Below are 13,043 nucleotides of genomic sequence, written 5' to 3'. Positions count from 1 at the left end.
GAGTGCTATTTGTTTTTGGGCTAGATTGAAGATGGCAGGCCCTGTGGATCTGCAGGGATTTTGCTCGCAGCATCTAGTTAATATTTCAGAGGCACTTATGGTTTATTAGAGTCCCCATCGAGGGCGGGAGGAGTGGGTGGTAGTGTGTGTGTGTGTATGTAGATGCTTGTGCATCTGGGTGTGTGTCTACTGTACACCCTCCACCCTACTTAATTTCTGCTTCTGTGCATCATCAAGAGGAAGAAGAAAGAAGCGACAGGCGGGTCGTCATTGTTTACCGGATCGGAATCTTGTGGGTTTCTGTGCTCAGAGAGTGGAAAACAGGGGGGAAAACACAATGGAGCAGAGAGGAAAATCATTTCAACTAAAGGCCTCAAGTGTCTGAGTACAGCCAAGTTCGGTTTGCTGATATTCTCGAACAGCTGTTGCTCTTTTATTGGCGTAAACAAAATAAATCAGACGACCATGATGCACCCACAGCAAATTATGTGTTAATCTTTTGTGTAATTTCACTGCTCCCACTGAATGCTTTATGTATTTATGTAGGCATTTAGATTAAACTAAATGAAACACAATATTCCATGCTAGTTTTATTGCAGACAAGTAGTTAAATAAGAATGATTTTACAAAAGATAAAAGAAGAAGGTAGCAACAGGGTTTGTATAAATATGACTATTTCTGATCCCTAGAGTAAGTAACTGACTGGTGTTTATAGCAGGGAGAATGACCACTAGTGGAGCCCTGAAGGCCACAAAGTTAGCTAGTTGAGAGACCTATAAATATACATACATACAGTATATACATGCTGCACTTACAGTATGTTTCTCTGTGGTTAGGTTCCAATTCCTGCAGGAAATGTCCCTGGTCCCCGACAAACAGCAAAGGTGTGAAGGCCAATTAATTGTTTTGGCAGAGGGGTGGAGTGATATATGAGAGGAGAGGAAGAGAGGACATGTCTGGACTGGTGCAGAATTACTGGCCCTTAAGGGTTTTTAGTTTCCTTAACCCTTCTCCCTCTGCTCCAGCTATTCTCCATGGGTGAGATGAGGGGGGGTGAAACTGGTGCCCCGTAATGGCTCCTTAAACACAGGGCCGGTCATGCAGACCCAGACAGACTGCCAGACAGACAGAAAGCTGGGAATGGGGAATGGATGGTGTCAGACATAGGCGGGGTTTGGATCAAAACAACCCCTAATGGAATCTGGATCTGGATGGGGGCTGTGTGAATGCTTGAATGTGTTTGTGAGTGGTATGCGATGCTAATGTGTCCCTTCATGGGTGCAGGTGTGTGTGTGCGCATGTGCAAAAATTTTTGTGTGTGTGTGTGTGTGTGTGTGTGTGTGTGTGTGTGTGCAATGTCATGGAATGCGTTCAAGTGTGCATTCGAGAGAGACAGACAGTGGGCTCTCGCACGTCGGGCCCTCATGCATGTATTCATCAGAGCCTGGGGAGAGGCTGAGCGAACAGGTCAATAATCACATCTGAGGAACACTCACTCACTGACGCTAATCCACGGCAGGAGAGAGCGAGACAGAAAGAGAAAGACAGAACGAGAGAGAGAGAGAGAAGGATAGAGACCCACTCCAAAATCAATTAAAACCTAATTAGGCTCTCAGCTCTTTCGCGGGCCTTTTATCCTTGGTGTTGGCGATACGGCACTGAGTGTGTACACGCTCGCCTGTGTTTGTCTATGTCTTCGTGTGCTTGTGTATACATGTCTGTCTATCTGTGTGTGTGTGTGTGTGTGTGTGTGTGTGTGTGTGTGTGTGTTTGTTGGCACATGTTTGAGTGTGTGTTTTCCCTAAGCATGTGTCAGTTACAACCCTAAGCAGGCGTACTTACGGATAGCCGTGGCTCTTACAGGCTCACCGTGGGAGCTTGCCGCTAAAGCCTTTACGATCGCCTCTGTAATGCAGGATTACAACCAAGACATGTATAAGAGAATTGGACAACGACTTCTTTACTCACTAGCTGTGCTCTTCAGGCCTACTTTTGTGCAGATTAGCTTCAGCCCCAACCATCACATACTTGAACTGCTAGGAGTGTACGTATGTAGTGGGACACTGAAACGTGTTAATATGTCTTCTTACCAATATCACGGGACTTTTAATATATGGATAGCTTTAGGAATAACATCTGCTGGTGCACAGATATAATGTGAATTTGATGAAAGAGCACTCCAGACAAATCAGAACAGTTTCCAAAATGGCTTCATTACAATTTCACAAAACAATACTTTGCTGGTGTAATCGCCTTATTCTGATCATTTTATACTTTTTTTGGTTTAATGAAACAGACACACTTCCTACACATTGTCATCTGTCAGATGCTTGCATGGCGCTGATAGTGTTGTGGTGACATTACAGGCTCATTGCAGTATTTTCACACTTTGATCGTCACCTGTATTTGTGCCACTCTGACCCACATTAATGTGGTTGGGATTATCCCTCCATCAGCAGTCTTAGCTTGAATGCTCTGTACAGGAATCAATACACTGCAGGAATGAGATAGCCAAAAAAGAGGCTTAGTGACTCTACTTAATCCAGGTTTCATTCCAAGCTGCAGTACAAAAGCTGTCTTAGTGCTTAGATGCCAGAGAGAAACACAGCCTAGTGCTGATTGGTGCCTCTCAGATATACTGAATACTTTTTTTAGTTTGGGGAAGTAATGAGAAAAAACTGTTTCCTATTTAGAACATTAGCAAGATGCTGTGTTTAAAAGTGGCTGAAAACCCAGACATGTCTGTGATGCTTTTTCAGCATCAAAGAGCCCATCACAGTAATTAGTGAGACAACAGCGGCCCGTTGTTTTTTTGACAGCTTCGTCATATGAACTAATTGAGAAGAGTGTGTATGTCGGGAGGGTGTCCGCAACGTAGCTGCAGGGCTCCTGTGGCGATGCAGTTAGTTACGCAGGGAATCACAATAAGGGGTGTAAAGAGACACTTGTTAGCACTGTAGTGAGGGAGAGAACCAGAGATGAATATTATGGAAACAAAAATTACACGGAAATTATTCAGTTGCACAACTTGAAAGACAACAACATGCATATTTAGCAGCAAATGCAGATACACACACACACATATAGCACCAACACAAGCACATGCTTACATAAAGAGGTAGAAAAGTTAAGATTACTTTTAGTATGATTGCCCGTTTGGGAAGAACATTACTCAAGTAAAATTCAGTGTAATTTATTTAAAACAGTAATTATGGAATTTTCCACACCTTCTAATATTGTCACAACCCCAAATTATTACTTTAAAACCTGGTGGTTCACTGTCAGCTCCCCGGCACAGGTTGGTCCTTTCTTAATCATATCAACAAAGCTATGGCATCAATTATTGGAGGTAATGCCTAGAAGGACTGTGTTTTAAAGTAAATGACAGTTTTCATTCTACAATACTGCCCCGTCTGAGACCTAAGAATGCTGTCAAGTAAATAGAGGAGTTGAAACTTTATCTGGAAATAGCATCTGAAGTACCACATGGCTTTGCCACACATGCAGGACAATTTAAGGGTAACAATGAGTGTAGAAGCCATTTGAACATACTGACAGCATTCATCATGTCTCACGCTGGTCTTCACTGGGGTGTTTATTCCCACTTAATCACTCCGTTGCCTCTCATTCTGTACTTTATATGGGCATATATTTGACCCTGCAACAATGTCATGTTTTGCATATTCTTAGGAACAAGTAGAAAGGCACAGCAAACTGGAAACATGGCAACATTAACATTTGCTGTCCGTGATGACATTTTGTCAATGGTAAATAAAACATCAACCACAGACAGTTAAGTGTGTCGCCTCTGTCTGTGACTGTGCTGCTGCATGTGTTTAATAATGTTAGAGTAGTGACACACAGGGCTATGAGCTAATTCTGGATCAGCCAGGTGGGCTCTTTCTCTCTTTTTCTCTCTCTCACACACACACACAAACACACACACACACACACACACACACAGACCTGACAGTTAAGAATTTGCTTTTATTGTTCAGGGTCAGTTGGCTAGTCAAAGGTCATAATGAGCTGAGAGCTCAAGCATGTGGAAGCTAAAAAGTGACGTGTCTTCACATTTATTTATCCTAATTTCTCTCTCTAAACCCCCAACTCACCGCCTGAGCTGCTACTGTCCTCACCTTTCCTCTCCCCGAGCCCTCTCCTCTTTATTTTTTCATGAGCTCCTGTCTATTTTTACGCTTCTTATTAATGAATCCATCCAGCTGTCTATTTGCCTGCATCTTCACCCTTAGATTACAGCCACTTGCTCAACACAGCTCTCCCTCCATTTTCTTTCCTGTGATCCAAAAGATTCAATGATTTGGGGATTGCTCGCCCCAAGCTGATGTAAAAGAGATCTGAGTTTGTTGTCCTGAGCAAAACTGGGTCGTAAGAGCAAAATTTATTGAATGCAGCTGAGGGGGAGATGCTTTGACTAAAAGCCAAGTCTGTGGCAGATATATTTATTTGTGTCTTGATGTTGTGTTGTGTTCCTTAATGCTTTGCTTGGACACTATGTATTCTGTCCTGAGGCTGGACGCTGATGGTAAATCCACACCTGTCTGGTTTTTATTAGCTTAGCTTGTTGCATAACCCCATAACTATCTTTCTATGTTTATCTACCCTCCGCTGCTCTCCTTTTATCTCTTTACCTCTCTTAATCCCTTCCTGCTGCATTAAGCTCAGTGTAAACTGAATGTTGAGATCATTTTCTAAAGGATGCTTGTGGGAAAACTTTTTAAAGCGACAGGAAATAATCTCCTTCTTTGTTATTTCTCCTTTTTTGTGAATCAGGTATGATTTCATCGAGATCCGCGATGGGACTTCGGAAAATGCTGATGTTCTGGGTCGACACTGCAGCAACATCGCCCCAGCGCCAATCATCTCATCTGGACCCTCCCTACAGATCAGATTCGTCTCAGACTACGCCCACCAGGGGGCGGGCTTCTCTCTGCGCTATGAGATCTTCAAAACAGGTGAGGAACTGGACCTGGAACATAATTGGCAGTTTAGAATAAGAATAATTGGCTATGTAATTTGATCGAAACTGCAATATAATTTATCATCCTACAATACGATTATTTACATGCTAACTGCTATTTTATAGTATTTAGTTTTAAAATCCATTTTTTATAATAACAAGTGAGAAAAATCTGCCAACTGAAAGACTATTACTGATAAGATTTTATGAGGCATTTCTTAATACAAGCGCTCTGTTTATATTTTGTCTATATTAACAAGTCTGGAAACAATTGAAGAGGAACTCCCCTTTTTGGTATTTCAATAATTTTAACAACAATAAGATTTAAAGCTAAATATTAAGTTAGAAAGAAATGTAGATATTCAGCAGAGGACAAAGTCTTTAGAGTGTTGATTATGCTGATGTGCAGTTTGGAATACAAAGTATGGTAGCTGATTTCTGTTTGATTCATGTTTATTTATTTATTTATTTTTACGATATGGACGAAATCTCACTAAAAGTGCTACAGCTACTCAGTCACTGACTGTGTCCGTTACCACTGTTGGCAAGGGTCTACTGCTCAAAGCATATAATTTACCTCAATGTCTAAAAGTATTCAATGGCCTTTGTGGGAAAACAGGAGTTTCAGACTGTTTTTCCACACTCTGAACCAAACATAGGGCAACGCTGTACATGAATACTGAAGTTAATGATTTTGTCCCATGTGTTAATGGCCCGAAACCTGTGATCATTCACCCCAACACTCTTAGAACAATTTGCATCAGCACAGGCAGCCAGGCATGTAAACAAAAGTTAAAGAGAGAGGAGAAGAAAAAAAACTAAACTACTTTCAAGCCGCCTGAAAGCATGTGAGGAATGTTTGCTTAATTGGAGCAGGATCCACTTCCTCTGGGGAGATGAGGAGGGTTTGGTGTGGGAGGTGGTGGTGGAATGATGGAGAGAGCTCCAAGGCAACTTGGAGTTGGACTTAAGGTTAAAGGTTTATGGGTAGAGGTGGAAGCGAGGAGATTGATGGGGATCAGTGTATGCCGAAATGGAATTTTCTCGAGGTCATTGAACTGTGCGAGGTGAAGTGCACGTTGCAGGTGAGGTTGTAGTGCAAAGTATATTTGTTTTGTTGGTGGTGGTGGTGTGGTGTCTGTGTATAGCAGAAGGAGAGGTGAAATGGTCAGGTGGCCTTGAGGCAGCTAAAAGATTTATGTTCAAGTGAGTTACCAGCTGATTGTCTTTGCAGCATTTGCAACATTTTTGGTAGCTCTACAGCAAGCCACCATTCATTGAAATTCAGATTTTTAGGTCTCAAAATGTATCTTGACTGAAAAACAAGAAATAAGAACTGTCTTTCAATTGAAAGCCAAAGTCAGGGTTTATGGAGCACAACAAATAAGTAGTCATCTAACAGAAAGAAGGCATTGAGTTATCACCTCCTACCTTTAAAAAAATATCTCTGCTTTTGTGTCAAAAGAATGTGACCCAGATTTGATGTTCAGCTCCGTTACCAAGGCCATCAGCTCGAACCCCGACAATGTAATAGTGTAGATTGCATCTGTCTCAAACACACGCGTGGATGGATGCAAGGCTGGTGGATGGGGGATGCGGTTGCCATGGCTTTAACAAGATCCTGGTATAAATTCCGGGGGTTATAAGAGATTGTGTCACTGTGTGAGCACATGTAGGTGTCTGCTCGCTGCATGTGTGGGTGGTTCCACTCAGCTTGTTGTGTGAGATTCTGTCTGTCTGTATGTATGTGGAGGCGGAATGATAGATGCACGTGTGTGTCTGTTTATGTGTGTGTGTGTGTGTGTGTGTGTGTGTGAGAGAGAGAGAGAGAGAGAGAGGGAGGTAGAGAGACACCCTGACAGAGACAGGCACGTTGGGAAAATGATTGGGGTGAAGGGAGACAGACCGACAAAGTGAGTCAGAGAGTGAAAATGTATTCAGGATGCGTTATTGAGGCCATGTGTTAATTACGGCGTTTCCAGCGCCTGCATCTCTCATCATCGCTGTTTGTCTTACCCTGGCAAGCCTGGGCCATGGGTTTCCACTAAACACAGCTTACAACTTGACGGGAACGCAGAGATCTTGGCTGAGATGTGTTTATTTACCAGAGTGGAAGTAATTGCGCTACCATTACTTTTACCCCTGTAATGGATTTAGTTGCATTTTTGTGTACTTGTAATTTCTAAACAGCTTTGGATTATATTACTTTTATTGAAGTATGTTTTAAAGTCAGTATCAAAGCTGTAAAAGTGTGACGATAATCCTAGATTGCACTGGAGCAGAATATTTTTGGTACAGTGTGTGTACAGTGTGTGGGTTTGTGTACGAGTGGGTGTGTGTTTATTGGTGCGTATGTGTTTTTAAAGGGTGCGTCCTAGAAGAGATAGAAATCTCAGCACACAGCTGGGAGATGTGCGCGTGTGTTTGTACAGCTTCCTTCCCATCTTAAACAGTACAGCTTACAGTCCAGACTGACCCTACCACGCTGTGTCTAGAAGTCAGACAGTGTATGTCTGGTTTTTTCCGCACGCGCGTGTGTGTGTGTGTGTGTGAGCGGGAGAGAGAGAGTGAGTGAGAGAGGCATATCTTGGCCTGTTTTCCGAAGTATGAACTAATGATACTGCGGCTTGTTTTTGTTTTGTTCATTCAACCCTATTACATAAGCGGTGACTGTAACAACTCTAGGGGATTTTAAATTGGACAAGCAATCTGTTTGCGTTAACGTGTGTGTATGTATGTCAGTGTGTGTGTGTAGAGGAGGAGCAGAAATTGACCTTTGACTCTACATCCATCCTGATACCCCTCTACCCTTCAGTACACCTCCTGAGGGGAGCCAGGGTGAGCGTTTGCCCCAACCCCCCAAAATAAAACACATACACACACACACATACAATACAATACACCCATGCCTTAATCCTGCTGTACAGTGAAAGTGCATGACTCCCCTCCTCCCCATTATTGTTGTGGCCTACTTTGCTCCTACTCATGCGTGCTTAACCCTTTATTCAGCCCCCCCCATGCCCCCATCCATCCCTCATACACTTTTACAAAGTCACGTGTGACTGACGCTGTTACCACGGCTACAGGGGGAAGACTTGCCAGTAAAGCCCCCTTTTTTCCCAGTTCCCCAAAGCCCACCACTAGAGCGGCAGGGGCAGATAACATCGCAGCCAATCCCGATTTAAGACAGGGCCGACAGCACCCCAGGGCATTGGGTCCCCTCCGTGACCGCTGCCGTGGCATCTGTGGGGTCAGGCGGCAGCGCAGCCTAAGGCAGGACCCCCACCCAAGCGCCAGCCATAACATTGGCCCTGTATGTATTTCTTATGCTATCGTGTTGACTGGATGCCGACCCTTGAGTCAGTGATGGCTGTTACAATATGGCTGATTGCCATGTGGTGTTTTTTCCTGAAACACCCGATTCCTCCCAACGCTGAAATTACACTCAAGTAATTAACTGGCAAAAGTAAATTAAATTCATGAATAAATAAACTGGATGAGGGCAAAATGTGTTTAAAACTGATCAGCGATGAAGAAAACGTGTTCCAAAATGAATCATTATAAGGCATGATCAGCAACTGCATGAATAAAGACTCAGGAAATCGAGAGCTGCACCAACACTTTGATCACAAACAGCAGGAGGCTTTTTTCCTGCTCAAGATAAAAAAAACGTGATGATGGCATTCCATTCCACAACACATAACAGAGGCATCAATGTGATACGTGACTTAGAAGGAGCATTCCTATCTATATAAAGCTGCTTCAGACGGATGTAGAATGTCTCTGGGTCTATAAAAGTGTCGAACTATGGCTCGCCAAGAATGTTGTTTTTCTTTTCTCGGGTCTTCTTCTTGTTCGTGATGTTGTTATTGTTGTTGTTATTGTGGCTTTTACACCCTAACCCCACCCCCACCCCCCACCCCCGGGGTTGCACACTCCTTCCGCCCCACATTCACGCATGCATACACACACCCCTCCTCAGATGCCTCAGGAGAGATTTTCTTCAATGAAATCATGAACTGAGCTCAAGCAGCGTTACATGAGAGGTCTGCGTGTGTCTGTGTATGAGGAGTAGATGTATGTCAGGCAGAGACAGGCAGGTAGAGAGCAGAGGGGGAGGCGGTTTTGATGTATGGCAGACACTCGCAAACGCAGAGGTGAGCCCTCAGCAAGAGTTGCGTGCCGAGGACAGGAAGAGCAAGAAGACGCCAGACAAGGCAGAGAGTTAAAAGAGTGAATGAACACAGGCTCTGCACGTCGCTGCTGAGAAGACAGGGACGGAAGGAAAGGATGAGAGAAGAAGAGAGGAGGAGGAGAAGGAGGAGGGAAGGGGGTTGCCCTGACACAACATGTGGAGCTGCTACTACATCAGGCACTCATGTGCAAGAGTCGAGTGGTTTCTACCCAGCAACTCACCCTCTAGCCCCCCTGCGTCACACTCACACACACACATACACACTCACACCATGACCTCCCCCTCTTTGCCAGCAAACAGCTCTTGCCAAATGGCAGCTCATGGTGCGATGCAAGCACCAACTGAGGGACTGTGCAAGGCAAGCACGCTTTGTGTGTGCGTGTGTGTGTGTGTTGTGTGTGTGTGTGTGTGTGTGTTAGACATGGGCTGAGGGGTGACGGAGGGAGGTAGTAAGGGCAACTTGTTTTTGGCATGTTCATATACTGTGAACTAATGAGCGCTAACGAAAAGAGAAGGTACTCATGCATACGCAAACGCTGCAAAGAGTACACGTGAACACTTAAATATATATAATATATAATAACACATACACGCATACCGTGTTGGCACGTGGCAGCGCGGAGCGACTATTTCGTGCACACCAAGTGTAAAACGCACAGTCTACATACAGAGTGGTGTGTTTGGAGGCGATGGAGTCAAGCTGTGCTCAGATTGGAGTTTTCAGCAGTAGGACTCCAGACTGCTGCACTGTGACCCAGTAAGAAACAAGGCCAGTGTGTTACTGGGTCTCACACATACTGTGAAGCTGTCACACACAACTTCAGACATAGACACACACACAGGAGACTCATACAGAGATACAAACATGCCAGCAGCAAAAGATACACATTTGAGGAGCTTAATGAAAGGCACAACACAAAAAATACATACTCATGCAAAGGCACTCACATGGCATATGGCTCATGCATACTGCATAGTTCATTTACTGTTTCATTATAAGTACATTACAATCACATGCATCTTACTGCTTTAATGGATTCATAGCATTCATATTTACTCCAATTTATGCTGTTTACTCATGCACAGTAATTGTAGACACACACACACACACACACAAACACATTTAACACAGAGAGGTGAGGTCAGTAGTTGAGGGGATAGGGAGATATCGCCGGTAGCTTGCTGTAAATTACCGTCATATTTCAGCATGCCTAGTTCTGTGTGTGTGTGTTTGCGTGTTTGTGTAGGCAGCCAGGCTACTGGCATGAAGGCAGATGATCCACAGGTGTTGCAGTGTGTGTGGGAGTTGACACAAGAGGTTGAGTGCTGGTTTTAACATGTGTAGGAAGATTCATACCTTTTGTGTCAACATCTTCAGTGCAACATACGCACATGTATATAAAATAGATTGATAGACAGACAGATCCATACATAGACGTAAATACATTAATACATACATGAGTCAAGGAGCGAAAAAATGTATGATAATTGGCATCAAAATAGACTGAAAAAAGGAGGAAAAAGCAAGAAAAAAAGTGAAAACAAAGTGAAGCTGCTAGACAACAGGAAAAACAAAGCAAGAGAGACACAGACAGTGTGTATCTCCTGAGTTTTTTTCCCTCTCACCGTGCTGATTGGGGTCAGTTCTCTGCCATTAACCAAGTGTAGACAGGGGAGGGCCTGAGCAGCCAGTTAACCTCTCTGCTTTTAAAGGGCTGCCTGATAATAAGGGCTGGTGCCTTGGAGGAATGCTGCAGAAGGAATGTGCTGAACATGTCATATATACATACATATATATATATATATATACACATATGTGTATGTATGTTTGTATCTAGTTATTAAACCAACCTGGTTGTTCTCTGAGACAGCTTTCCCAGGTTTGAAATCCACCAGAAGCATCTCCCTTGAGTCTCTTCAACCTAACCTCCCTATCTGCTTTCCAACACACTCAATGATGGGAAAATATTACAAGAACAGACTCGTTTCCTTTTGCTAGTTATGCGCTTGCCAGTTGTGAGCATCTTGGCAAAGCAAAAAGTAAAATGTGGAATGTGTTAGCCTTGCACAAGTAATTTCAACCGGTGAGAAGTTGGAAAAAACAACGTCCACTGCAAGTGCACTTATAAATAGCCACAAGAAGAGCAGTGATTTAAGTGCCATCAGTTGGTTTAGAAAGGCCACAACCACAGACATTTCTGACATGTGCAGTGAAACAAAGACCTAATGAAAATCCTGCAGTCTCTTAGCAACATTATCACATGAAGATATTTGCCCTTCTGGCAAGCATAAAGATAGATAGAGACACAGAAAGACAAATAACTAAACAGACCTGACTGTTTATAGCCTACATATAAAGATAGAAATGTTAGAGGAGAAGGCGAATGGACAGACTGAGAAAATAGCCAGGGTTTGTGAATGAGCCTGTGTGTGTGACATTTGTGTTAGCCCCCTGTCTATTTTGTGTCCGTGTGTGTGCATGTGCTGGACCGTCAGCTCTTTCTACCATCCTTATTGATGTGCCAGTCCATAAACACTCGGCCGTGACTCAGGCTCCCCAGCGGGCCTCAGAGCAGTGGCTGATGGGTAGATGATCTGAGCCACACAGCTGCCGCCGCTCAAGGTGAGCCGCCCAGGGCGCATAAATCTGCATGGCTAATGAGGAGCCGCCGCACAGAGCCCACTTAGAACCATTACACAACGTTTGTGGTGTGCGTGAGTGTTTGTGTGTGAGAGAGAGACACACACACATAGAGAGAGAGAGAGTGCAAAAAAGAACAAGAGAATATATGTTCTGAATGTATAAAATAGAGCAAGTGTGTATCATTAAATATGTCATATTATGTAACCTCAAACATATGAGGATGGGGTCTTTAAAGGACACAATAAAGCCACAACATAATATTACTACTTTTCTGAAAAACTGATTTTTGTTTACATTGTTTCTGAAAATATTGGTGCTTTGTGTCAAAAATGGTGGCCGATTGGTGGGTTGGGACACTGCAATGGAAGAGATCCGGCTGACAAAAAGAGCTATTAGCCTGCGCGTATCGCATGCTGCAACATTAGACACGCCCCCTTGAGCATTTGCTCACTATGTATTTTCTCCTCCATCTGTGATCATAAACTGTGTGTATTTTTGTGTCTTGCCATCACAGCTACTGTATATTCCAGCCTGCTGTCAGTGATGAACGACTCTCTGAAACACCCTCTACAAGTCAGATGAGATATCCCCGTGTGATCGATTGCCTATGCCTGTATCTTCTCCTAATATGACCGATTGCTTATTCCTTTCTAAATATCTTCTTATCCTTGTATCCGCACAGGGTCGGAATTCTGCTTTCGCAATTTCACCAGCTCCTCCGGCATGATCGACTCCCCGGGGTTCCCAGATAAATACCCCCATAATCTGGAGTGCTCCTACATGATCATCGCCCCGCCCCACATGGACATCACTCTCACGTTCCTGACCTTTGACCTAGAGAACGATCCCCTGCTGGTGGGAGAGGGCGACTGCAAGTATGACTGGCTGGACGTGTGGGACGGCCTGCCGCAAGGTGAGGACACACACACACACAAACATACACGAACGACACACATGCTGATGTTGAAATGACTCAACGAGACACAAGCATACACACATTGGATAGAATCCTTATACACTCACTTATTAAGGTGCATGGAAATATGCATGCAATGTTTCTGGGTTCTGGGAATAACACACACACACACACACATTGCCTCCATATCCACATTCAGAACTCACACAGACTCATGCAATTCCCCATGTTCTCACACAGAAATTTATATACCAGTCTTCAATTTCCTGAGCAGCCACCGCTCTCTTTGATGTAAGCAGCCTTGCCT

The 13,043-nt window shown here is 43.8% G+C and overlaps 1 protein-coding gene across 3 annotated transcripts in view; it reads left to right on the top strand.

Moving 5' to 3' along the window:
- Positions 1 to 13,043, top strand: part of nrp2a (neuropilin 2a) — a 61,603-nt gene that overhangs the window by 14,682 nt on the left and 33,878 nt on the right. For all 3 annotated transcript variants that reach the window (XM_044187414.1, XM_044187413.1, XM_044187415.1), the window contains exons 3-4: positions 4,795 to 4,976; positions 12,503 to 12,733. In XM_044187414.1, coding sequence (XP_044043349.1) covers positions 4,795 to 4,976; positions 12,503 to 12,733 — 413 coding nt within the window. The remainder of the gene's footprint in view (positions 1 to 4,794; positions 4,977 to 12,502; positions 12,734 to 13,043) is intronic.

This window comes from Siniperca chuatsi, linkage group LG24, assembly GCF_020085105.1.
Source record: "Siniperca chuatsi isolate FFG_IHB_CAS linkage group LG24, ASM2008510v1, whole genome shotgun sequence".
NCBI classification, from domain to species: Eukaryota; Metazoa; Chordata; class Actinopteri; order Centrarchiformes; family Sinipercidae; genus Siniperca; species Siniperca chuatsi.
Note: the sequence above shows the minus strand (reverse complement) of the source record. Positions and strands in the feature narration are given on the sequence as shown.